This window comes from Otolemur garnettii, unplaced genomic scaffold (assembly GCF_000181295.1).
Source record: "Otolemur garnettii isolate 467f Iridium unplaced genomic scaffold, OtoGar3 scaffold00117, whole genome shotgun sequence".
NCBI lineage: Eukaryota > Metazoa > Chordata > Mammalia > Primates > Galagidae > Otolemur > Otolemur garnettii.
Window position 1 is genome coordinate 2,762,027 of NW_003852512.1, and position 24,637 is coordinate 2,786,663.

General features: G+C 38.1%; 1 protein-coding gene and 1 non-coding gene across 3 annotated transcripts in view; both read right to left on the reverse strand.

The window, feature by feature from the left end:
- Nucleotides 1-24,637, reverse strand: part of MCF2 (MCF.2 cell line derived transforming sequence) — a 64,989-nt gene that overhangs the window by 23,857 nt on the left and 16,495 nt on the right. Inside the window, exons 4-14 of one of the 2 annotated variants that reach the window (XM_012809928.2) lie at nt 20,098-20,217; nt 18,870-18,986; nt 17,247-17,396; nt 14,042-14,172; nt 13,404-13,518; nt 10,350-10,469; nt 8,475-8,666; nt 7,277-7,468; nt 5,946-6,117; nt 4,176-4,223; nt 1,313-1,350 (exon numbers count right to left, since the gene is read on the reverse strand). In XM_012809928.2, coding sequence (XP_012665382.1) covers nt 1,313-1,350; nt 4,176-4,223; nt 5,946-6,117; nt 7,277-7,468; nt 8,475-8,666; nt 10,350-10,469; nt 13,404-13,518; nt 14,042-14,172; nt 17,247-17,396; nt 18,870-18,986; nt 20,098-20,217 — 1,395 coding nt within the window. The remainder of the gene's footprint in view (nt 1-1,312; nt 1,351-4,175; nt 4,224-5,945; nt 6,118-7,276; nt 7,469-8,474; nt 8,667-10,349; nt 10,470-13,403; nt 13,519-14,041; nt 14,173-17,246; nt 17,397-18,869; nt 18,987-20,097; nt 20,218-24,637) is intronic. The other variant, XM_012809929.1, reaches the window with a different exon arrangement.
- TRNAI-GAU lies at nt 23,134-23,220 on the reverse strand. Its single transcript is given in 2 exon segments — nt 23,134-23,169; nt 23,183-23,220. It is a non-coding gene; the product is annotated as a tRNA-Ile (tRNA).

Below are 24,637 nucleotides of genomic sequence, written 5' to 3' on the forward strand. Positions count from 1 at the left end.
CTGTTTACCAGCTGCAACCCCACCAAAAAAACGTACAGAGCCACAGCCTCATTACTTTATCCCTGGGGATTTACAACTGAATAAATCCGTGTAGAGGAATGACTTGAAACTAAAACCAAAAGACATGTAAAACTGTGAAACTGGCATTCACCCTATATCTTTCTTTAGACCAGTAGTTGTGACTGTACAATATGATAACCAAGTGTGGTATATCAGTATAGGCCACTCACTAGGCAGCTAATGATTATATTAAAAATACTATTATGGGAGGGTCTTTATCTGATACAAGCAATCAATGTAACCTGGTTCTTTGTACCCTCAATGAATCCCCAACAACCAAAAAAACTTAGAACATTACCATATGCCACACATTACTCATTTTGTCTCTACACAAACTCCATGATGGGGGTGTTCTATCCTTATCTCCATTTATAGATAAGAAGGCTGAGTTCCATAGAACTTGCCCAATGGGATTAAAAGCCAGGCAATCTAGTTCTAGAGTTGTACTACTATGCAATACTTTAAATATGCCCCTTAAAAATATGTTTTTGTCTTTACCATTCAAAGTATGCAAAGAAAATATTGTATCTTATGGCTATGATGAGGCTATCATGGATAAGTGAAAAGGAAGGAATCTTGTATCAGTCAAGAAATGAATAGGCCTGGTGTGGTGATACATGCCTGTATTTGGGAGACTGACCTGGGAGAACTGCTTAAACCCAGGAGTTCCAGACTGCAGTGAGCTATGAGCACGCCTCTGATTAGCTAATGCAATCCAGACTAGACAATGCAGCAAGACTTTATCTCTAAAAAAACTTAACCAAAAAAAAAAATATTTGAAAGAAATTAATGGGTGTGTGTGTGTGTGTGTGTGTGTGTGTGTGTGTTTTAGCTCAGCGTTAGCCTGTGTGTGGTCCATTAGAGCCGTTCCACTGTGCTTCACACTTGCAAGACTGGAATTGCCCCTTCTCTAAAAAAAGTGCAACACTTAGGTAGGTGTACTGAGGTGGAGGCGGGTAGTAGTGAAGAGAATCTGGGATTTATATGAGATGTTCTACAGAAATCATTCTGAACTCGAGCCAGGACTTGAGAAATTGCTCATACTGAGAAAGTGGCATATCTGGAGATATGCCAGCAAGGCAATTAGACACAATGCGGCAGCAGCTTTTTTTTTCTTTTAGATTAAATAGGCTTTCAAATGCACAGTATTAGTATAGTGAATGAAAAATACAGCTTAAGCCCCCATACTGACTCTGCAACTATAGCAATAAAGAGCAATAAAGTCAATTTTGAATTAATTAATGATATTTACTTTTAAGTTGTTCTGATTTTGTCTCCAGTCCTTCTTCCCTGGTAGAAAAATAAGAAAGAAGAATTTCAAACCAGAATTAAAGTCAGCACTTTTAATAAAAATACATGTATGTTCATTAAATCATTAGAGAGTTAATATTCCAACATGTTTATATTAGTATTTTTAAACTGCATTCTAGAAGACAACGATTGGTTATAACTACCTACCTGATTTCAACTTCTTATTGAGCATGATTTTTGCCATGTACTCACCCAGTCTCTCATTTAGCAAATATTCACTTACTTGCTGAGCATGGAGCTTGGTGTTAGTGCTGATAATTATTTGCAGATTTAGTGCTCGTTTTGACACATAAACATTTAATCAGATTTAGTGCTCATTTGGACACATAAACACTTAATCAGGTTGCAGCTCATTGATAAACTAGATTAAAAATTTTGAAAGAATTCTAAATTTAACCTAGCAATGAGAGTATCTAACATTTATCTGGTACTTTCTACATGCTAGGCACTATTCTAAATGCTAGGCATGTGCTTTCTTTTTTAATCCTCAAAACCATCCCTAAGAAGTAGGTAATGACTTCTATCCCCCCTTTATAAATAAGGAAGAATATTATTATCTTGTCCAAGAATTGAAATAGTATTCAAGTCCATACAGTCTACTGTATACATGATTCTACCCACTATAGAAAACATTTCCAAATAATCTTTAATCTTTATTTTTTAAAATGTTCAGTTTGCAAAGAATAAGCCACCGTACTATTAAGCAAGGAGTTCAGATGTTTTTACAAAGCCAGGGACATGGTCCAATCAAAGACTAGATTCTTTAATTCCCTAATTCTCAGGGCTGCTGAAAAGGCTGTCACCCACACAGGCTGCATGGGTCGCCTCTCCCCATGAAAGGAACATACCTTTTGTCCTTCTCTCCTCTGCAGAAGCTGGCATCAGGCACACTCAGGGAAATGATGTGATGTTATGTTCTCTAGACCCTAGTCCTCACTTTTATTTATTAAAACATATTTCATATCAAAATTTCATGTTTATGTAGTCATATATAAATTGTATTAAATGTAGTGGGTACTGCCGTATCAAATCAATTTCTCAAGAAATGCTGATGTGCCCCACTTCAAAGAAATGTTATATATAGAGATTCAAATTTATTTCTAAAGGTAACACAGGGAGCAATTATTAGTTCTATTAATTAATTCTTTGCCAGTACATTCGGCGATGCAAAAGGAATGTATACACAACTTACAAGAAAGGCATCTGTTTCTGAAGAGCAAAATAGATTTATCCATTCTTTCAACAATGTAAATCTATATAAAATGACTGAGTACCTACACTAAGCTCTGGGTTTGGGGTTACAAAGATGAACTGCACACAGTCCCTGACCTTACAGAGCCTTCAGTCTAACAAGAGAGTCAGAAAACAGACAATTACATAAAGCTGAGAAGAATGCAAGGGGGCTTGTTATCACATAGCATGAAAACCGAACCAAACAGGAGTGCAGGGGAAGAGAGAGGTGTGGAGGAAAAGATTACCTAAAGGAAGTGGCCTAGGGACTGGAAATCTGATGGAGGAGTAGGAAGGGGAAAGGGGGAAAGGAATAAGGGAAAAGGCAAGGAATAACATTCCAGAGAGAGAACAGGGCATGCAAAGTCCACAAGGTAAGAGACCTAGGAAAAGGAAGAGAATGTGGGGAAACAGGGAGACTGTTGCAGTTGTCAAGGCAGCAGATGATGTTAACTTGGACAAGGAAAGTGACAGTGAGGATAGCAGTGGGAATGGAAAGAAACAGTGGCTGGTTTTGAGAGATATCAGTTAGTAGGCAAAAATTCATAGGATGTAGGATTTTTTGACCGATTAGATGGAAAACATGAATGAGAAGAAAGAATCAAGGTCCCAAACATGGACAACTGGGGAAATCACAGTGCCATTCACTAAGATGAGGGAGAGGAAGTTTACAAGAAAGATAAATTAATTTGCTATATGTTGAGTTTGAGTTGCCTATGGGAAATTCAAGGAGGCAAATTGTAAACACAGGTCTGATGCTTAGGAGAAAGAGCTAGGTTAGAGATATAGATTTAGCAGCTCAAGCACATTTTACATTTTACCTCTCACTGTCAATGTCTCCCACTCTCAGTAACTCCCCTCTGTATTGAATAGTAATTCAACAAATACATGTTACATCCTGCTAAATATTAGGCATTTTGCTAGGTGCAGGATTATATGCAAAAAAAAAAAAAAAGAACAAAAAAACAGTTGGAGTCATTTTTATAAAAAAAAGCTAACATGTACGTTTTGAATTGAACAAATTTTGCATATTTGGCTTAGCAATGAAAAAACTTAAGAAATTGTTTAGAACACATTATTATAATCCCCATTACTCACAGAGTGATGAGATAAAATGAACAGGCATAAATAATACTTTGATTTGATTCAGAAACCATGATAGATACTAGATAAAATCATTTATCTATCCAAGCCATATATTCAGTAAGCTGCTGAAAAAATCCACACTACTCCCAACAAAAAGTTGGACTGTGGATGACATGAGATTCTCTAAAACAGAAGAAAGCCTGATTCCCCCTTAACATCACCAATTGTTTTTCTTAATTCTTTTTCAGGTGGTCATCTTATGAAAGACATTGAGATTGGAAGCATAATCTACTTTTTATACAGCTGTTTTCCAAGGCAAGCTTAACACTGAGAGAAAACAAAGGATGGTTAATGAAAACAAGGAAAAAGTTACTTGCAAGCAGAATGCAGCAATGCACGGTGCTGTTTTTAGATGCCAAACTGGTTTTCCACATGAACACAAGCTCAGAAAATGTACTGGTGACAAGAAATATAATAAAGATGGGTACCTTTTGAAAAAAGTTTACATGCTTGAAAGAAAGAGTATCCAACTCCCACTGCAGAAAGAAAGTGTAACGCCATTAAATAAGAATATCAGAAAGAAAAATAAATGAAACGACACAAAACAAAACGTACTCCGAGTGACTACTGACTTGAGTGGGTTTTGGGCAGTCTCCTCAAACCCTATTCCTCCACCCCAGCTGGGCCACTCCAAGAATGCCTTCAGAGGAGCTGAATTTTTAGAGGACTACGAAGTAAGAAGTCTGAACTGAAGGAAAGGGATAGTCCACTTTATTTCCTATAGTTCCCAGACATTTTTTCTTTTACTTTGACTTCACAACAACGTGTTGAAGTTAGTAGGTATTATCGTCCCTACTTTACAGACAAGGAGCCTGAAGCTAATAAGTGAAGTGAAGTGCCCAAGGTCACACAGATGGTAAATGGAGCCAGAAATCTAACTGAGGTCTTTCTTCTGCTTAGGAATACTAACCTATTCAATTTTTATTCTTATAGCTATTGGTTTTTCTCCCCTTATTGTTTCTTTGTTTTGTTCTTTTTATACTTTTTTCCCACTATCTTCAATATTTCCAGTATCTTCGGTCTATCTTCGTATAGTATTATTGATTTAAAAACATTGTTTATAGTTTTTCTGAGTATATTTATATATTTCCTAAGTGTTGACTATATAACATTCATCAGCATAGCCTAGTAACCTGCTTTCATCACCTCTTTTTAATCTGATAAATGCTGGGGATGAAATATATTTTTATGCTCATTAACCTTGGCTGAAGCCTCCTGTGAATTTACAAGCAGTTTCCTTACACTAATGAAGTCTCTGATTCTACTTAGATTAGAGAGACCAAATTTAGTCCCATGTCACCCATTTTACTCACTTAAGGCCCCAAAGACCAAATTATACTCTCCGAACAGACAGACCCAAAGGCAACTCAAGAGAACCCTTAAGGCATCAGAGGAGTTTGACAGTGTTAAGAGGATAATTATTTTCCCATTGAACTTTAAAAACAAGTGGATACCATATAGTTAAAATTAGTCTACAATAATTAAAACTAAAAAATGAACTCTGCGATGGTAAATTACCAACAAAATTAGTTACTGGCACCTATTTAGAAAAGGGAATATCATTCTACAGGGCGCCCTAAAAGTCACCCCTCAAGTCACCATACATAAGGAAAATGGAAAATTGGAGCCAAATGTACCTTTGCTTACAAAATATCCATTAAAAAATGTACAAAGAGATGGCCAACACATAGAGACTATTTTATAAAATTTGGTAATGAATACTTTGTAAATAAAAGCACATTTAGCTATAATTTCCCATTTTCCCTATTTATGGTAACTTTAGGGGACTTTAGGAAACCCTGTATTATCTAAGCCATTTACTGAGCAGAAACTTATCAAAACCAAATAATAGTAAATATATGTGTGTGCGTATGCATGTATTTATAAACCGGTTTCATATGCTTTCCTCCACCTACTGAAGAAAAGTATGAGTTTGATGATGGCAAAATATTCATACTCTCTGGAATACTCAGTCCTCAGATATTCATCATTCTGTTTTATACTGACTACTGTGTTATATTATCATATGACAATCTCAATCTGCCCCCTACCTTATGCAATATAATTTAAATATAACTAAAGATGCTGAAATAAAAGTCATTTATCAGCACTGAAGAATAAATTCAGTATTTACAGCAAAAGTAACAAAGTAAAAAATAGCAATAAAAGAGAGAGAAAGTGAATGTAATAAATTTTACCATGTTTAGATGAAAAGAATGGAGTTCTAGATCTCATCAAATTTTCAGATGTGGGGACCACAAACTGGATTGGCCTCACATGCTTATCCGTCAGGTTCCTGAAACCAGCCTGTTGGTTCTCAAATATACTTCGGATATTTTCAAGCTTCAGCTGCACAGTCTGCATCTGGATCTGCGGATTGCAAAAGACTTCTATGAAACATTTTCTGAAATGGGCTCACTGCAAACCCTATTATATTTCTTAGTCCAAAAACTGGAGTTTAAACTATAACTAGAAGAAATTAAGGAAGGTAACAGAAAATAGATTAATGTATTATCTTCACATGGATATAAAACCAAAATCTCAACCAAAACAACCCGAGGACAAAATTTACTAAGCAATCATAAAGTTGGTCATTACATCTGTGATTTGCCCTTCATTGGCTGAAAGAGATAATGGCCGAAAAAGCCTTATTATTCTTTGTAGTTTAGCATGAGAAAGCCACCAAGTTATAAAAACAAATGACTAACACTGGCATAGTATTTTGTTACATTTTACCCTACAGGACTTGTAACAGGCTCCTTAGCACCACCAACGGATATACACCCTCTGTCTTCTTTGAGGCAGCTAGAGGTAAGCTTGGTTGCATCCAGGGAATCACTTGGTTATTGCCATGACCATATTTCTAATTTCCTGGAGCATCCCCTAGGACCTTCAGTTAAACATGGATTTAGATACTGTTCCAACTATACATTTTAGAAGCATAAACAACATCTCAAATTTTTTTGTCTCCAATGTAAAGAGAGTCCTTCATATCATGTCTAAGAAGGGAGTACAGAAGTAACCTAGAGCCCTCCACCCTGCAGATACCAGCGTTCCATCCTATTCCCCCTTCCTCAAGAAGACTCAGATCCTATATTTTTACCCCTTCATTCTCTAACTGCGTAGGAAAGCCAGATCTATGTCCACAGAAAGTCTGTTAGTGGTCACCACAGCACAGAGGAAAGATGTTATAGAGGTAGAGTACTCTTGACATAAGCCCAAAACTCTACAGTGGAACAGCTTTGATCCTTTCTCTAAGGAAGCAGAAGAAAATGTGGGCGAGTGCTTCTGTAATGGGAAAGGAGTATTTAAAAAAGTGGAGTCGGAGCTCAAAAAGGAAATTACTCTTCATTATATAGCAAGCTTTGGATTCTTTGATGCTTAACAGTGCCATTATTGTCCCCCTTAATCCTTAACAGGGCAGTGTAAATGCAATCCAACATAAAGTTAGCTGGGAGATAGTAAAACTTACCCATGCTACTGCAATTATTTTTTAATGTGTATAAGTGAAAGCTTAAAAGTTTCTTACCTTGAGTTCTGGAGATAAAATTACATCAAATTCGTACTGTAGGGTTTCAGGATCATAATTTATGAAGGGTAGAGCCATTTCAAGAAAATTTTCAATGTCTTGGAGAGCTTTCTGAGCATCTTCTTTAGACTGAAACTTATCCATTTCCTGATTAGCTAGAAGACATTCCCCTTCATCACAGCACTGACGAGCCTGGTAAGAAAATCAAGAGAAAGAACATGAATGAATAAAGAGGAACTGTATTTGCCCATTAACAGAGCAGTTATCACCCTTGGCTTTGGTGAGTCAAAATTACTTTCAGAGCTGTAAAAAATAAAGACATCTGAGTTATGCTCTCCAAAATTCTGATTCAGTAGCTCTGGATATAAGCTGGGAATTTATACTTTTATGGAGCTGCTCAGGTATTGCTGTAGCACAGCCAAGGGTGTGGAGCACTGCATTTATTTATAACAAGTAATTTTTTTCTCCAGCAAGAGTCCAACCATTATCACAACACTAACACTTCAGTTGTACATTATTTCCCCAAAATCAATAACGGAAATACGAAACTCCTAGCAAAATATAAAGGGTAATATAAACACTTAGTGATTTCCAAGGATAAGAATAAAAGCTTCCTTACCAGGGATATACAGATTGAAAATCTTTATGTTCACATATGATGTCTCTAAGTGATACCCTTATTTTACATTCCACTGTTAAGACCAGATCTGTAGGGTAACCTGTCCAGTCACTGCCTAATCCTGAAAGGGGTCAGAGACCCACAAGCCGTGCAGGAATATTTTCCAGCTGCTGTTTTTTAGTTCTGTGCCATGAAAACTGGAAGGAGTTTCAGGCTTTAGCAAAATGCCCCCTGGGATTTTAAAATTATTCTTAGTGCAAACTATCACCAGTAGAAGCTTGACAGACAGATACCCAAAACAGAAAGACGTCATTATCACCACAATCTCAATACTTAGAACACAGGACAAAATTTGTGCTATACTGGATCTTCCATGAATGGTATTTAGGTAGACGAAAACCATAATCAAACTCAGTCTTTCAGACTTCTTACAAATGTAATCCCAAAGCTGACCCTATAACCTCTGAGAAGATAAAATATATACCATGAGGGATAAGGCCAAAGTATTTCAGGTCAGGAGGACCCAGAGGAAAAAATGTATGTTCTTTTTCAGAAATGGATTATTTCCCATCACACTACCTGCTGTAGGAGTTTATGCATTTTGAAGGTCCTGCTGAGCTGTATCCGTTTCCTTTTGATCTCATTAATCAAAATATCAGTAAGATAGCGGAGCTCATTGCACCTCTGGCAGATTAGATCAAGTGCATAATGGTGATTTGCAGCAAGTCTGTGTCCATGTAATATCACAAATCGGGCCTTGGCTATTAGGTCCTATTTTAAGAAAGAAAGAAAATATGAAAATATGACTAAACAGTTTGTGTGGGTATAGAGGAAAAAGGAAGAAAATAATTAAGAAGCAAATTATTTGGGCAGGAGAGATATACTGCCAAAAATATAATTTGATAGCACATTTCTGTGGGCTGCAAAAAATCTTACAGTTACAATAATAATTGGCTAAAGCAGGAATGTCATCACAAGCTCATGCATTTCTGGTTACAGAAACTAAAAATTCACCATCCTACCCAGAATGTGTATGAGATTTTTTTCTCCTTCTACGTATGGATTTAGAACAGAACCACATATATCGAATGAGGTAAACACTAGCCAAATGAAAACTAATGTATTTCATATCATCCTGGCCTCAGAAATCTTATCAGGGTCATCATGTACCTAGTCTACTTAACACACCTAACGTGACCATCACAGGGTTTCCGTGTGAAAAGGGATCTCAGTGGCCTTGCCTCCACTCTCTCAACTACTGACTTCCCCCACCCCTATATAGTGATTGAAACAATACAAGCTCAGGAAATGTTTGTCAAGGTAAAATAAAGAAAACTGAAGATCAGAAGGAGGAAGTGAGTAGCTTATCTAGCTAGTAGGAAAATCAAGGTTAAAATGAGGAGCTGGTGTTTACTGGGTATAGAGTTTCTGTTTTATAAGATGAAAAAGGTCTGGAGATCTACTCCACAATGATTGCATATACTCAACACTACTGAACTGAGCACTTCGAAACGATTAAGATAGCAAAGTTTATGTGATGTGCTTTTTTTCACAATTAGAAATGAAAACTTTTTTAAAAACAAAAAACATCAAAGCACCTCCTTGTTTCCAAGCCCCATTTGCCTTCTCTTCCATTATGCTATAAGGATGTGTAAATTGCATCACAATCGCAGAGACCTACAAGTACAATTCCAGAACTGGTTACCATAAATTCTGCCTCTCAGTTTGTGCTTGCACATGCTTGTGGTTCACTCAAAAATCTGTTTGCTAAGAATTCATCTTTAAAAGTATGGCCTTGCTCTGCCGTACAAGACAAGAGAGCAAAAGCAGAGCTTGTTAAGTATTAAAGCTCTGCATCCATACGCTCTAAGACTAGAAGGTGTAATGTACTTACTATCCAGCTCAGGTACTTTGCTAGGTCCTTTATATCCACCTAAATGAAGCCTAACAATTGTTCTGCAAAGTAGATCATTTTATCCCCAATTTATAGACAAGGACATTGAAGCTTAGAAATCAGTTTACCTGAGGTCACACAGCCAGTATGACTAAGCAGATCTGTCTGTGTGAGTCTACATTTGGTTCAACTGAATGTATCATAGAGTGGGCATTTAAGGAATTATGTTCTTGTATGTTTCCATCATTTGCAAGCAACAAGTATCATTCCCAATAGACATTTTTCTATCTTCTCTAAAATGATTTATGCTCTTTTTCCTATTGATGGGCTTAAAATAGTCCACACCTTATCTCAGCGGGCTCCCTTTACAACCTCATGACATATTTGCAGTGTCACTCAAGCCTACATGGAACAAAACAGAATATAGACCCTTATCATTGCGCCTATAATACAGAATATTGCTATGAGACATTAACAGTAAGGGTTTATACTACCTAGTCCCACTAAAACATAACTATTATACTCCATAAATATAGCAAACATCAAAAATATCATCTTACCTGAGAGTTTTCATCTAGGTTCTCCAACTTTTTTAATTTTTGTTTGACTTGAGTTATATTCCCTGTTACATCACCCAGATCTGTTTGTTGGCGCAATAGAAACTCAATTTCAGCCACAAGCTAAAAATAGGAAATAAAGAGACTTTAAAAACATACAAATTAGTAAGCCTTTTCCCTTTATGATCAAGTTTTATAGGAAATGCTATTAAACAAGAATGTCAATATGGAAAAGTTATACAAATAGAAAAATTCTTTCAGTTAATTTATCACAGGAATAGATGTAATCTGTTAAAATTTAACCTCCCAGCTATCAGTGTATACTCATGTCTTATAAAAGATGACCATGTACATGTACAAGTATATAGTAATATATGTGGGCATGTATTTGTATGTATGTATACATGTAAGTATGGACATGTGTGTATACATGTATATACAGTCCCCAGCCCTATGTTGAATGGTCCTAGAAGCCAAGATTTTCCAGTAGCAATTAGTACACCTGGCACTCAGATATTGATCTTTAATACTATTTCCGGGTAGGAGGGTCAGGAACAGGTTCCTCCTGGAAATGGCTGATTCCAGGGCTGAAATAGAATAAGTAAAGAGTAGCTTGGAAAATCTCTCTTTATACCAGAAGGAAGGAAGGGATTTTAGAAAATGTTGGAAAATGTCACAAGAATACAGTAGCAGTCTGAAACACCAAAAGAATTAATAAGAGTAATAAATTTTAAGCCACCAAAAAAATCTAGGAACCTAGGAATCAAACGAGTAAGTGAGGAGAAATGAAGGACCTGGCTTCAACAGAAGGCCTGGTGTGGACTAACAGATGTGGAGTGGACACTTGAACAATCATCATTTTGCAACCATCATAGTAAAGGCTGGTCCTGGTCAAGGCAAGACTCATCACCGAATAATCTATGGGGAAATTTTGATGAGGAGCAAGATATTTGCATGACCTTAAATTTTCTCCCCATATACTTCCTACTCGTTACAGTGGGTGTGGTGGTGGGAGGAGTAACTTTACAGTGGAGAATTTCAAGAACCCCGACTGGGCAATCAAAATCCACATCAACAATGAGGGGCAGGAAGCATGATTTACATCTAGATGTGACACCTCAAGAAAGGCACGCCACTAATGTAGTATTCTAGCTGGTCATACATATTAAATATAATCATGAGAAGTCACCCAATTCCAAATGAAGAACATTGTATTTCACAAAGGACCATATTCTTCAAAATGTCAGTGCCATAAAAGATGAAGGCCACGGAAATACCACAGAGTTAGGGAAACTAAAAGGATACGCCAACTTCATGCAAGACTAGATTCTAGACAGGATCCTGTTCTGGAGGAAAAAGAAATGCTATAAAGGAGCTAACATTTTGTCAATTGACAAAAATGAAATATTAATGGTAGATAATATAAAAGTATTGCATAATTGTTAATAAATGTACTAAATTTATGAACTATACTATGGTTATATCAGGACAATATTCCTGTTATTAGAAAAAACTAGGAGTATTTAGAAGGAAAGGGTCATCATGTATACAACTTACTCTCAAATGGATCAGAAATTATATTATTTGTCAGAAAAAAATATTATCTCTGTGTGTATAAATAAGTCTATACACAAATACTATATGAGGGAGAGAATAGAAATTATAAAGCAAATGAAATCATATTATCAATAAACTTATTGGATCTGGAAAGAAGGTATATGGGTGTTTCTGTTTTTCTTATGCTTGTAACTTTTCTATAAGTTTGAATTTCTAAATAAGTTTTTATTTTTCCCAAGAATATAAGCTCCTCAACATATAGTACCTGTCCACTTGACACTATGAGACACAAAACAGGCCAGTGAGATTACAATCTAAGACAAATACGGTAATATTGATGAAAGGCAACGATCAATGACTTGGGGAAACAGAACATAACCACAGGACAAGAATTTAGTATGGAGACAAGTGAACATATAAGTATGTACACAATGGGTATGTCCAGGAAAAATGGTGCTGTTTTGTGTGCATTTAGTTCGGGGCGGGGGAGAGAGACACAAATAACTGAAAGGACCAAGAGCGATTTGACATTTCAAAACTTGTTTGAATCAAAGGAGGAAGAGAATTGGTAGTAACTGAGCCCTGGGTCCAGCATGCAGGACTTAATCCTGCTACATCAAATGAGATGCCAAACAAGAAAGCAGCAAACAAGCTGAGCACATGCAAAAGAGAAAAGGAGTGTGTTTTCCTGGCATCTCTGGTAAAGTCTGAACTATGAAAGAGACTGTGCAGAACTCAGCCGCGACTCCAAAAGAAAAGGAAGAAGCCAAATCTTTGTGTCTTGACCATATAGGACAGATTTTCCAGGAGGGTCCTACTGGAATATTCTTTTAATCATTTAAATGGAAATATACTTGATTTAATTTCATATGCCAGACTTTTCATAGAAATAAATTCCTGGATCATAAAAAAGTTAGAAATTAAATATGACGAGCATGGGGGTACAATATCTAAAAACCAAGAAGGAAGTTGGTATTTTTTTAGAATGCCATTACACAGTCCGGAAGCACTTTAGACCTAAGATAAATCTGAATAAAAACCTCAAGGTGCACAGCAACTTTGTCCCTGTCATATTACATAAATGTCGGCACTTAAGTACTTTCTCATAGGAAATGAGTGAGCTGAAGAAGTAAAAGTCTTGAAATTTCAGCAGAAATTTTCTTCAGTCTAAATCAGGGGTCCTCAAACTTTTTAAACAGGGGGCCAGTTCACTGTCCCTCAGACCATTGGAGGGCCAGACTGCGGCCCCGGGATGAGTCGGCTGCTAAGCAGGACAGGCAGCAGTGGCAAAAACACCCGGCAGGCCAGATAAATGTCCTAGGCAGGCTGCATGTGGCCTGCAGGCCATAGTTTCAGGATGTCTGGTCTAAATCAATGTTCACCTCCTTTTTTTCTCTCTATAAGCATAAGTGGGCACCTCCCAAGACTGGATTTCTGATAAACAAGGAGTAAGAACCTCTGGAATAATGCAAACAACAACAAAAAAATGTTTTAACTGACCTCTTGAAAATCCTGTTCAAACTTCCAGAGTTGCAGATACTGCTCCATTTTTAATTGGTGTTTTTCCCAAAATCCATCAAAAGCTTTTTCCATATCATGTACTTGAGTCAGCAGTCTTAATAAAGAAAAGTTAAAGAATTTCTTTAAAACAACCATCTATTGTATAAGTATGTAAATAAACCTGGCCTGGACATTAAGAATTATAGGCAATCCTAAGCAGGACCAAGACCCTGGATCTACTAAAAATAGAAAAATTAGCCGGGTGCTGTGGCGGGCGCCTGTAGTCTCAGCTACTCAAGAGGCTAAGGCAAGAGGATCACTTGAGCCCAGGAGTTTGAGGTTGCTGTGAGCTAGGCTGACACCACGGCACTCTAGCCTGGGAAACAGTGAGACTGTCCCAAGGAAAAGAAAAATTATAGGACAAGTCATAGCCTGTGACACTTTCTTCACATAGAAATAATCAAAGTCCACAAAACCTCTCTTACAAGCAAACTAATTTCTGTGGGACAAGCCAGGAAGAAGTTTTCAGATTTCCAGAGGTCCAGGAATACTTTCACACTTAACAGATTACAGTAAAAAAGTATAATTTCCTTTCCAAAATGTAAAATATGTAACTAAACCACAAAGGGAGTACTCACTTATTAATAGTATGCCAGTCACCAGTTATTTGATGACTCTCTACTGTTGAACTTTCATCCTCTCCAATGTCACGCACTTCCAGGTTTGTTAGCAGAATTTTTCCTTCTTTGGTTACAGCTGTAATATCATTCTGTCCAAAAGCATAACAGGATGTATCAGCCAATTAGCAACTGAACCTGAGTAATGTGATGAGAAGGATGCATACATCTACAGGATACTGAACAGAAACGGCAGTTCTAGAATGGCCTTTGCTTTCTCAGTTGTCTGAAAAATCAAGGAATACTTCAGTACCACAGAATCGAAAAGCTGTGAGGACCCAGAAGGCCCTGTCTTGGACATGGATGTTGTAATCACAATTTTTATAACAGTTACAGGCAGGAATATCATGTGCTATGTTTATAGCCTCTATTCCTTACTGGTACAAAGTTCCAATCCATTCCATTCTATTCTGTTAATACTTTTAAAGAATGACATAAGAATACAGGAGAATACTTCAAGGAACTAAAGTCAATCTACCATTCAATTCTACAATTCCTCTACTAGGTATATACCCAGATGGTAAAAAAATCATTTTAAAACAAAGACATTTGCACCAGAATGTTTGTTATAACCCATGGAAACAGCCCAAGTACCTATCAACTTATGAATGGATTAAAAATTGTAGTATATGTACACCATAGAATACTATGCAGCCATAAATAGATGCAGACGTCACATCTTTTATGTTTACCTGGATGGAGCTGAAACATATTCTTCTTAGCTCAAGAATGGGGGAAAAAAGTATCCAATGTACTCAATACTACTATAAAATCAATATATAATTACCTACACATTCATACAAATGGTAAAACAACTATAGTCCAGAAAGTAGAGGGGAAGAGGAGAGAAAGGGAAGGGGGAGGTGGGAGGAGAGAGGGCATTTGGGGGAACTTCACCTAATGTGCATGATGCAGTGGTACATTTCAAAACTATTAAGAGTATAATTGTTTTAACACAACAAATACATAAACGAGGTGATAGATGTGTTAATAAGTTCAATGTAAACATTTCACATCGTATATCAAATCAGTACACTGAACCCCATAAATGCATCAATGTACAGTTATGATTTAGTAAATAAATAAAACAAAAAAAGAATACAGGGTGGCCATAAAGTTCATGTGCAATTTAAATAGTTAGAACGGATATATTAATCCTCAGGCATCTAAGGGTAATCTAAGACCTCCTTCAGGAGGGGCAAGAGCCCCATGAACCTGTAAGCTAAAGTTTGAGTGTACATGTATTTTTCTGGAAACAGGTTCTGCGAAACTACCACCAACATAAGAACACAAACATTAAGAGCTAATATTTATGAAGTGCCAACTAGGTACAAAGCACTGTGGTACATACATCACCTACGTATCGCATCCTCACATCATATTTTCAAGGTATGCATGTACCATCATCATCACTATCATCATCACCTCATTGTACAGTTAAGGAAATTGAAACTCAAAAATAATAAGCAAATTGCCCAAGAACACACAGTTTGTGAGGGACAAATTTCTTTTCCCTTGGACAGTTTCACTTTTAGATTGTGATTCAAAAATTCACTTTCTTATTTTAAACATATATCTCTACATAGAACTTGAATCTGCCAGCATGTCTATTATCAGATGAAAAAGATGAGTTATATATGGGTGCCTGGTGCTTGTTCAGATGGTTCTTAAATTTTTTGAGGAAAGAAATTTTGTGGATCCAAAAATACTTGCTAATTGCCTGAATTGTGCCTCAGAATTCTTCACAATATACTCCAGAGAGAACTGGGTAGGACAGCAAAATCAATTTGTCACTTCTGGGCTACTATAGAAAACATCAAGAACTAGTATTCTGTGGAAGAGAGAACTTGAAATCAATTGAGTGATGTTGGCCTTGGTCACTATGCAAATTCACACCAGAGATGTGATAAGAAATCGGGCCTCCTGACCCCTCAAGTGTTCCTTCTCCCCTTTCATGCTTTATCTGATGTATAGGTTAAAAGAAAACACCTGACTGACTCTTGATTCTCACCCTTGATTTCCAAATCACAGAGCCTTCCCATAAGATAAAGAATACAGTCATGGCTGGGCATGGTGGCTCACACCTGTAATCTTAGCACTCTGGCAGGCTGAGGTAGGAGGACAGCTTGAGCTTGGGAGTTCAAGACCAGCCTTAGCAAGAGTAAGACCCCTGTCTCCACTGAAAATAGAAAAATTAGCTGGGCACTATGGCAGGCACCTGTAGTCCCAGCTAATTGGGAGGCTGAGACAAGAGGATTTCTTGAGTCCATGAGTTTGAGGTTGCCATGAGGGATGATGATGCTACAGCATTCTACCCATGGTGACAGAGTGACATTGCTTAAAAAAGGGATATACTCTGAGAAAGGCACTGTTGGGTTTTGTTATGGTGGAAACATTATAGTATACTTACACAAAACCATATGGGATAGTCTATTACCCATAGGCTACAAACCTATATAGCATGGAGGCAACTGTAACACAGTGGTCATAATGGTAAATATTTGTGTATCTAAACGTATCTAAATATAGAAAATAAACAGTAAAAATTCAGTATTACAATCTTTTTTTTTTTTTTTTGAGACAGAGTCTCACTTTTTCGCCCTCGGTAAGGTGCAGTGGAGTCGCTCCAGGAACCTCCAACTCCTGGGCTTAGGCGATTCTTCTGCCTCAGCCTCCCAAATAGCTGGAACTACAGGCACCCACCACAATGCCCGGCTATTTTTTGTTGCAGTTTGGCCGGGGCTGGGTTTGAACCCACCACCCTTGGTATATGGGGCCGGCGCCCTACTCACTGAGCTACAGGTGCCTCCCCAGTATTACAACCTTATGGGAAAACTGTCATACGTGCCTAAAGACCTTTTGTGAGACACTCCTAGTTAAAAAAAAAAAAGACCAGAGATTTCTTATTCTGGAGGATTTATAACTATTCTATTTACAAATAAAGGACTCCTCAAGATAATGTACCATTTACAAAGGGGACACATGGATTCAATATATCCAGAACATTCTTCTATTAAAAAGTATTATTTTTATAGTTTTTTATATAATATGAAAATGTCTTTTATCTCCCTTTATGCAACAATCAGTGTGAAATGACACTTTAAACACATTTCTAGAAAAAGAAATACCATGGGTAACTTGTGTTTGTCCATTCTATCAGACATACCTTTAACAGACGATACCTTTCAGCACGAATTGCCAGAATTTCTTCAATTGAATGAATATCATCTGGTAGTTCAGTCTCAGCCAGTTCAGTTCCAAAGGACTGTAGCATCTGAGCCATTTCTTTCACTGTGAGGGCAAAATTTTCTATTGCCTGCAAAGAGTCGGTGATTCTTTTAATTCTATGGGTACCCTGATAGGTCATCAAAACCTGGATCAGTAATTATCATTTATTTGGGTATAACTGCAAACTCTCCTTTGCTAGGAAAATGTGGCATTGCCCTTGGCAATCAACTCTAACTTTGCATCTAAGCCCCTAAGAAACCAAAGCAATGTTAGGAGTCTTCCTGGATGTCTTTTACCTAAATTTCTTTACTTACTTGTTGGACACTGATTAAAAACTATTTCTTAAAGATGCCATGTATCGAGAAATTTTTTTTTGTCTTTGCAAACTGCAGTGTTTTCATTATCCTATAAGCTATGCAATTAGTAAAAATGTTTTCTAATAACTTTACTTCTGAAGAGAGATGAGAATACCAAAGTTGTTTTATATTTATTATCACTTATGAAGAACCATTAGCATTCCAAACAAGGTGATGATCTAAGGAAATAGGGGAACAATAGACACAACAATTCATTTCAGGTACTGCTCCCTAAGGTTCTGTTGCCCTCCCTGAAATAGTAAGCAAGGCTTTATTGTTTATTTTGTTTCCAAACTCAATTACTGACTGAGAGAAGGGCAAAATACAGAGACCGTAGGAACCACCTGTTTACCATACAGCTTTTTAATTTATAGCTGTATAGGTTATTAAAGGTTAGACGTTGCTAATTTTGACAATACATCTTCACATAAATGAATGAATGATTACATGAATGCACTATTGAATGAATTGTTGAATGAACTGTTGGATGAAGAATGGGGATGAGAAAGATGGAACCCAGATTTAATGAAACATCGCTATTTTCTTCAGAAGCGTTCCCATGTGTCTGGGAATTGAAGTCAAGATAACTATACCACAGACTCACACCTGGGAGGTGGCAAGGCCTTCGCCTATTTGTAAATTTCTGTTATACCACAAAAAGACTCTGCTACAATTCTCATTGCCTCAGAAGCATCGCTAAGATAATGAGATTAATAATGCTACCTGCTTTTGCCATATGCTACATGCTGTGCCAAACACTTTACATTTGTTATCCCATTTAAACTTCCCAAGAAGTACGGTACTATCTTTGCAGTATGGCACTATCATTCCCATTTCATAGTTGAGAAAACTAAGGCTCAGAGAGATTATGGATATTATCCAAGGCCATTGAGCTGAAAATCAGCAGTGCCAGAATTTGAACCCAAACCCTTTGATTCTTCAAGTTACTACATGGCCACAGGGCGGGGCGTCAGAGAATATTATCCCCTTATTCCCTAGGCTTCTCCTTCAATTGCCATCCTCAGTGACTCTTCATCATTTCTAGATATTTCCTATGGAAGAAAATCAAGACGTTGAATTATATATGTAATTCCAAAGTAGCCCAAGAAATCTGTTTTTTTCAATAGGAAAAAAAATTCTAGAACTAGATATAAAGGCTAACACGAAGAACTATAGGCGCTACAGTAAGGGCAAAAGCAACATACATTTCTGAAGATGATCCATTCACTGTGGCAGTACTGCAAGGTGCCGCCTAACTCAGGGGTTAATTGCTTGTCATCAATGTATGTCAGCAACTCACTAACTGAGCTCAGCATAACAACCTATATAAATAAGCAAGAAAGATACTGTTAACTGCCCTTCATGGCATCCCTCCATTAAACTGTAAAATGAACTTTAGCATATATTTAGCAGAAATTTATCTTTTAGAAATGGTTCCAACAGTTCTCTCCACGCAGATATCCACTACCTTCTTCAGGGTAACAACAGTTTTATTTACAAAATATTTCTCTGCACGGCCAAATCAATCTCCATAGAAACCAAAACACCTCATTCTCCTTCATCCAGTTTGCACTGTTAATAGCCAAACTTCTGAATGAATGCTATAGCCCACCACAAAGTAATTTATTAGGAGGAACTGATCTTTACAAAAGTATTAAAATTCATGAGTACTCTATCCCCAACCCTAAACACAAATGTAAATATCTTTAAAAAGAAAAAAAGAGGGCCAGGTGCAGTGGCTCACACCAGTAATCCTAGCACTCTTGGAGGCCTAGGTGGGACCACCTCCTTGAGCTCAGAAGTTCCAGACCAGCCTGAGCAAGAGCGAGACCCCACCTCTACTAAATATAGAAAACTTAGCTAGGCAGTTGTGGCATGAAGCTATATTCCCAGCTATTCAGAAGGCTGAGTCAGGAAGATTGCTTGAGCCCAAGAGTTTGAGGTTGCAGTGAGCCATGATGCCATTGCACTCTACCCTGGGTGACAGAGTGAGACTGTGTCTTAAATAAATAAATACATAAATAAATAAATTTTTTAAAAGAACATGGTACTCTGAACTAGCTCAGGATGTAAGTTCATGGGAGTTCAAATACATAAAACACACACTCACTTTTACTAAAAATAAAATTTCCTGATTAAATACACAAATATACATATATACACCATGCATACATACATATATATACACACATACGTGTTAACACATATGACATATATATTTGTCAAAAGGAACTGCTTTGTTATATATTGATGAATCTATACCTTTTTTAAAACAGAAATAGAAGACTCTGGCATTTCAAATTTACATTTTTGAAAAACACATTTTCTTTTTTTCTTTTAAATACTATGTGAGCACATGTACAATATAAACAACATGGCTCACAATCTTCATAAGAATCAAAGGGACAAAGAATTTAAATAATATACTCTTACCGGTAATTTGAGCATGAAATCCTCCTGACTAAATCGAAATCCAATGTCTGTGAAAGTTCGTTGAAGAAAACTGGTAGGACGTAAAACCAAAACCAAGTGCAGGTTCCCAGGGAAGGAAGCCTATAGAAAAAAATGAACAAAAGAAAGGGAAAAAAAATTATTAAAACAAGCACGCAGTGAGCACATATCAGAAAATATATAATTGAAAGAAATAAACTTTAAAGTCATAAAAGCCAGCAAAAGGCCAGAACTTTAAAAATTAATTTTGATTAAATCTTAAAACATGGAAATAGAAATACAAATAATGTGAGGTTATCAGGTCAGATCCTTGCAATGCTCCTGGCATGGAATTTTCTCACACTAGAAAAGTAGATCCCAAGTTACAAGGAATTAGCCTGTAAAGCTTCATTTTAAAGTTAGTTATTTGAACTCAAATGTCACTCATTTCCTATAAAAACAAGTAGAGTTAGGAGGCAGTTTCCTAGAATAGCCCTAAAAGCCAAAGGGAACTGAGATACCATGAACTTATAGTAAATAACGCAATAAAACTATATATGAGATCATATTTTTATTTTCATCCAAGCAACATTCACTGAATACCCTTTGTGTGTGGACTCTACATTTAAATGATTATCAAGCACTGTTAGGCATTGAATATACACAAATTTATTAAATATAGTCCATACGCAACAGTGCAACAGCAGAGTCCATTAGTAACCAGTAACTCTTTAGCATGATAAATTGATAATGGAAACAAAGGAATTAGAATAACATTCGAGAGGAAATGGTAGCACAAAGCTTAGTCGTTAGGAAGGTCAAAAAGGTCTGGAAGCACAGAGAGGAATTAATTGGATCAGAATGTTGTTCTAGTTCACCATGATTCCCTCAACTGCTAGAACAATGCAGGCACATAAGTAGGCAGTTAGAAATAATTGCCTACATTGAAGAATTCAAATGACAAAGAAGGCAGGCATTATGCAAAATGAGTGAGGAACGGAACAGCAAGGCCAGATGTCAATAAATAGATCACCCCATTCTAACGATTAGTCTATGCTAAGCATTTCCCCAACATTATCATAGTTCCTTTCCATAATAATCCTATGAAGGAGTTAAGTTACCAACCTTTTACAAATAGAGACTTGGTGACTTTAAATACAACCTGCTCCAGCTAGGGAAGCCTTGATTTGCACCCAAGTCTACGCTTTTAATGACTAATCTACCCCGTTTCTTGAAGAGGTCCCAGTTAAGAAAGCTGGAGGGGAAAATGATGCTGGAGGACAATGGGAGATGGTGTTGGAAAGATGGGCAGGGACCACCCACATCAGGAAAGATCTTAGTTTTTGTTTTTCCTGGAGGTAAGGGAAGCCCCAAAGAAGTTTGGAGTAGCAAAACAAGGTCAGATTTGCATTTTTAAAGGATCACTTAAAGCAGTGCCTTAGCTCAGTGGGTAGGGCGCCAGCCACAACACCCAGGCTGGCAGGTTTGAACCCGGCCTAGCTAAACAATGACAACTGCGGGGGGGGGGGGGGGGGGGGCGGCCACTGTGACAAGTGCCTGTAGTCCCAGCTACTCGGGAGGCTGAGGCAAGAGAATAGCTTAAACCCAAGAGTTTGAGGTGGCTATGAGCTGTGATGCCACAGTACTCTACTGATGGTGACACAGTGAGACTGCCTTAAAAAAAGGACCACTCCAGCTTTAGAAAAGAACACGATTTGAACAAGAGTAGAAGCAAACAGAGGATCTAGGAGGCTGGCACAGGAATCCAAGCCAGGATGATGAGTTTGAAGTGGAACAACGATATAAGGCATAAGGGTAGAATTTAGGAGGAAGAAATACAGTTATCCACCAGAGGCTTGGTAAGAAAGGAGAGATGAAGTGGGTCAATGCCCAGATTTGGGACTTCACTAACTGGGTGAAGGGTACAACTTTCACTGAGCTGGGGAACAAAAGGGAAGCAGACTGTAAAGAGAGGGGGACAAGATTCTGATTCCCATTCATACTCTGTTGGGTTAGAAGGGTCAGCAGAATATCCAAATACCGCCCATCAGACAGCTGTAGCTACCAGTAAGGAGGGAAAGAACTTTAGGCTGAGAGTGTAGAATCAGGAGTCATCAGCCTCAAGATGGAGGATTAAAGGCAGAAAAAGACCCCGTGCCAGGCCCGAGATGCCCGCAGGCCTGGCGTTCACCAGTGTCGCACCTACTCGGTTCTCCCCCCCTCACTTCCCTCCTGGCGCCCCAAACCTGAGCTTGGGGTTTGACGACGTGTGCTCACGGAGGGGGTCACCACCACGTCGCCGTCCTCCAACGCCAGCATTGCCCCTAGTTCGCCAAGCTCCAGCCAACCACAGAGAGGTAAACGCCGGCTGGTACAAAGCCAACTGCGAATCCGCGGGGGTGAAGCACTCAGGAAGCAACTGGCTACTGGCGAGACAGCACCCCTACTGGACCGGGGGAGAAACCTCCTCGCTACAGGCCTGGTGCCGCGACATGCCGCGCCGCGCAATTAGGCGTTAATAGAAGTAAACCGAACTTTTGATTGGCTAACTTCCTTTCCAGTGTCTGGTGCAAGAAATCGCTCCAGATTAACAAACAGATCTGCACTTCTGAAGTGCATTTAAAGCCTATCTCTTTGGCCCTTTTGGAGGCACCAACCTGCGCGCTACCCATGCCAAACGTGTAACAATGATGCCCAAAGACATCCAGCTGGCACATCGCACATCTGGAGAGCATGCTTAAGAATGATGGGGAAACAGGCCCAGCGTGGGGACTCACGCCTGTAATCCTAGCACTCTCGGAGGCCCAGGCAGGTGGATTGACTGAGCCCACGTGTTCGAGACCACCCTGAGCCAGAGAGAGACTTCGTCTCTAAAAGTAGCCGGGCGTTGTGGCAGGCGCCCATAGTCCCAGCTACTTGGGAGGCTGAGGCAAGAGAATCGCTTAAGCCCAAGAGTTGGAGGTTGCTGTGAGCTGTGACACCACACCACCCTACCGAGGGCAACAGCTCGAAACTCTGTCCCAAAAAAAAAAAAAAAAGTGCTCCAGGTGAGACTTGAACTCACAACCTTGGCATCACTATATTGTCATATCAGTACCACACGCTAACCCATTGTGCCACTGGAGCCCTGGTTACCTATTGCTCAGTAGCTTACTTCAGTTGTTCATAGCCATGTGACATCACCAGACAACTCCACCTTATGTTCCATATGCAAATAAAAATTTAAAGAAAAATAGCCGAGTGTTGTGGCGGGCGTCTATAGTCCCAGCTCCTCAGGAGGCTGAGGCAAGAGAATCGCTTAAGCCCAAGAGTTGGAGATTGCTGTGAGGTAGGACACCACAGTACTCTTCCACAGGCAACAAAGTGAGACAGATTTTGTCTCAAAAAAAAAAATGATGGGAAAACATTTCACTCTAAAAAAAAAAAGTCTTCCTCCTGTTACTGTTAGTTCCTATCATTAGATGTTTTTTCCCTAAGTATATGACTGCGAATGGGAAAATGGCAGAATTCAGGTACTGGCACTTTTCGCATTTTCCTTTGTGTGTGAATTATTAATATAAATGTGGGGAAATGAAGCATTAATGCAAGTCAGAATATTTCTGTGGACAAGTTTGAGCAGTTCAATTTTATAACAATTATAAATAAACCTGTTTAATTCTTCTGGAAAAAAGCATAATAAAGCAAAACATATGAAAAATGTTTTAAATATGATATTTCAGGCATTCTACAATATTAGTAACTGAATAAAGCTATACAATAAAAAATAGTAAGATATTGTGGGGGCAAGGAGTTTTATTAACTCTTTACTTCCTGCTCATTTTTTTGATGGTCTTATAACACCTCTAAAACATAAAGTCCATTAAAAAAAAAGAGCAACTTTTACTGACATATGAAACCTAGACTCCTACAGATACAACACTCAAAACTTGGGATTTTTAAATTCAATTTGAGATGGTGATAAAACATAAAGCATCAACTGCCAATGAGAACTAGAGCAAGGAAAAGATCTGAATGTGAAATTCACAGATTGAAAAATCTTAAGAGCAAAACTTAAATCAAAACATTAAACGAGGGCGGCGCCTGTGGCTCAAGGAGTGGGGTGCTGGTCCCATATACCAGAGGTGGGGGGTTCAGACCTGGCCCCAGCCAAAAATTGCAAAAAAAAAAAAAAAATTAAACGAATATAAATAGACATAAATTGAGATGGTTGTCCAACTCACAGTTCCCCCAGGCAGCAATGTCTGTTGCCCTCTCCTTTGATTTGAGAAACTATTCCCCCTTCTATTATTCTAAATAACGTTCCTAAATGAGAACTCTTTTCCTGTGTGCCCCTGCCCTTCCAACACATAATGATTAATTGTGTCTAACAGTGTGATTAGTAGTGTATTAGTAGGAAAATTTCACTGTAAGCAGGGTCAAAGTAAAGTCCTGCTGTAGGAGTTTTCAAACTAGTGCAGAGGGAAGGACACTTCCAGGATGCCATTCCACAGCCGCTGGTTGCCAGGAGCCCTGCTATTGGAGAAAGCTTTTTTTTTTTTTTTTT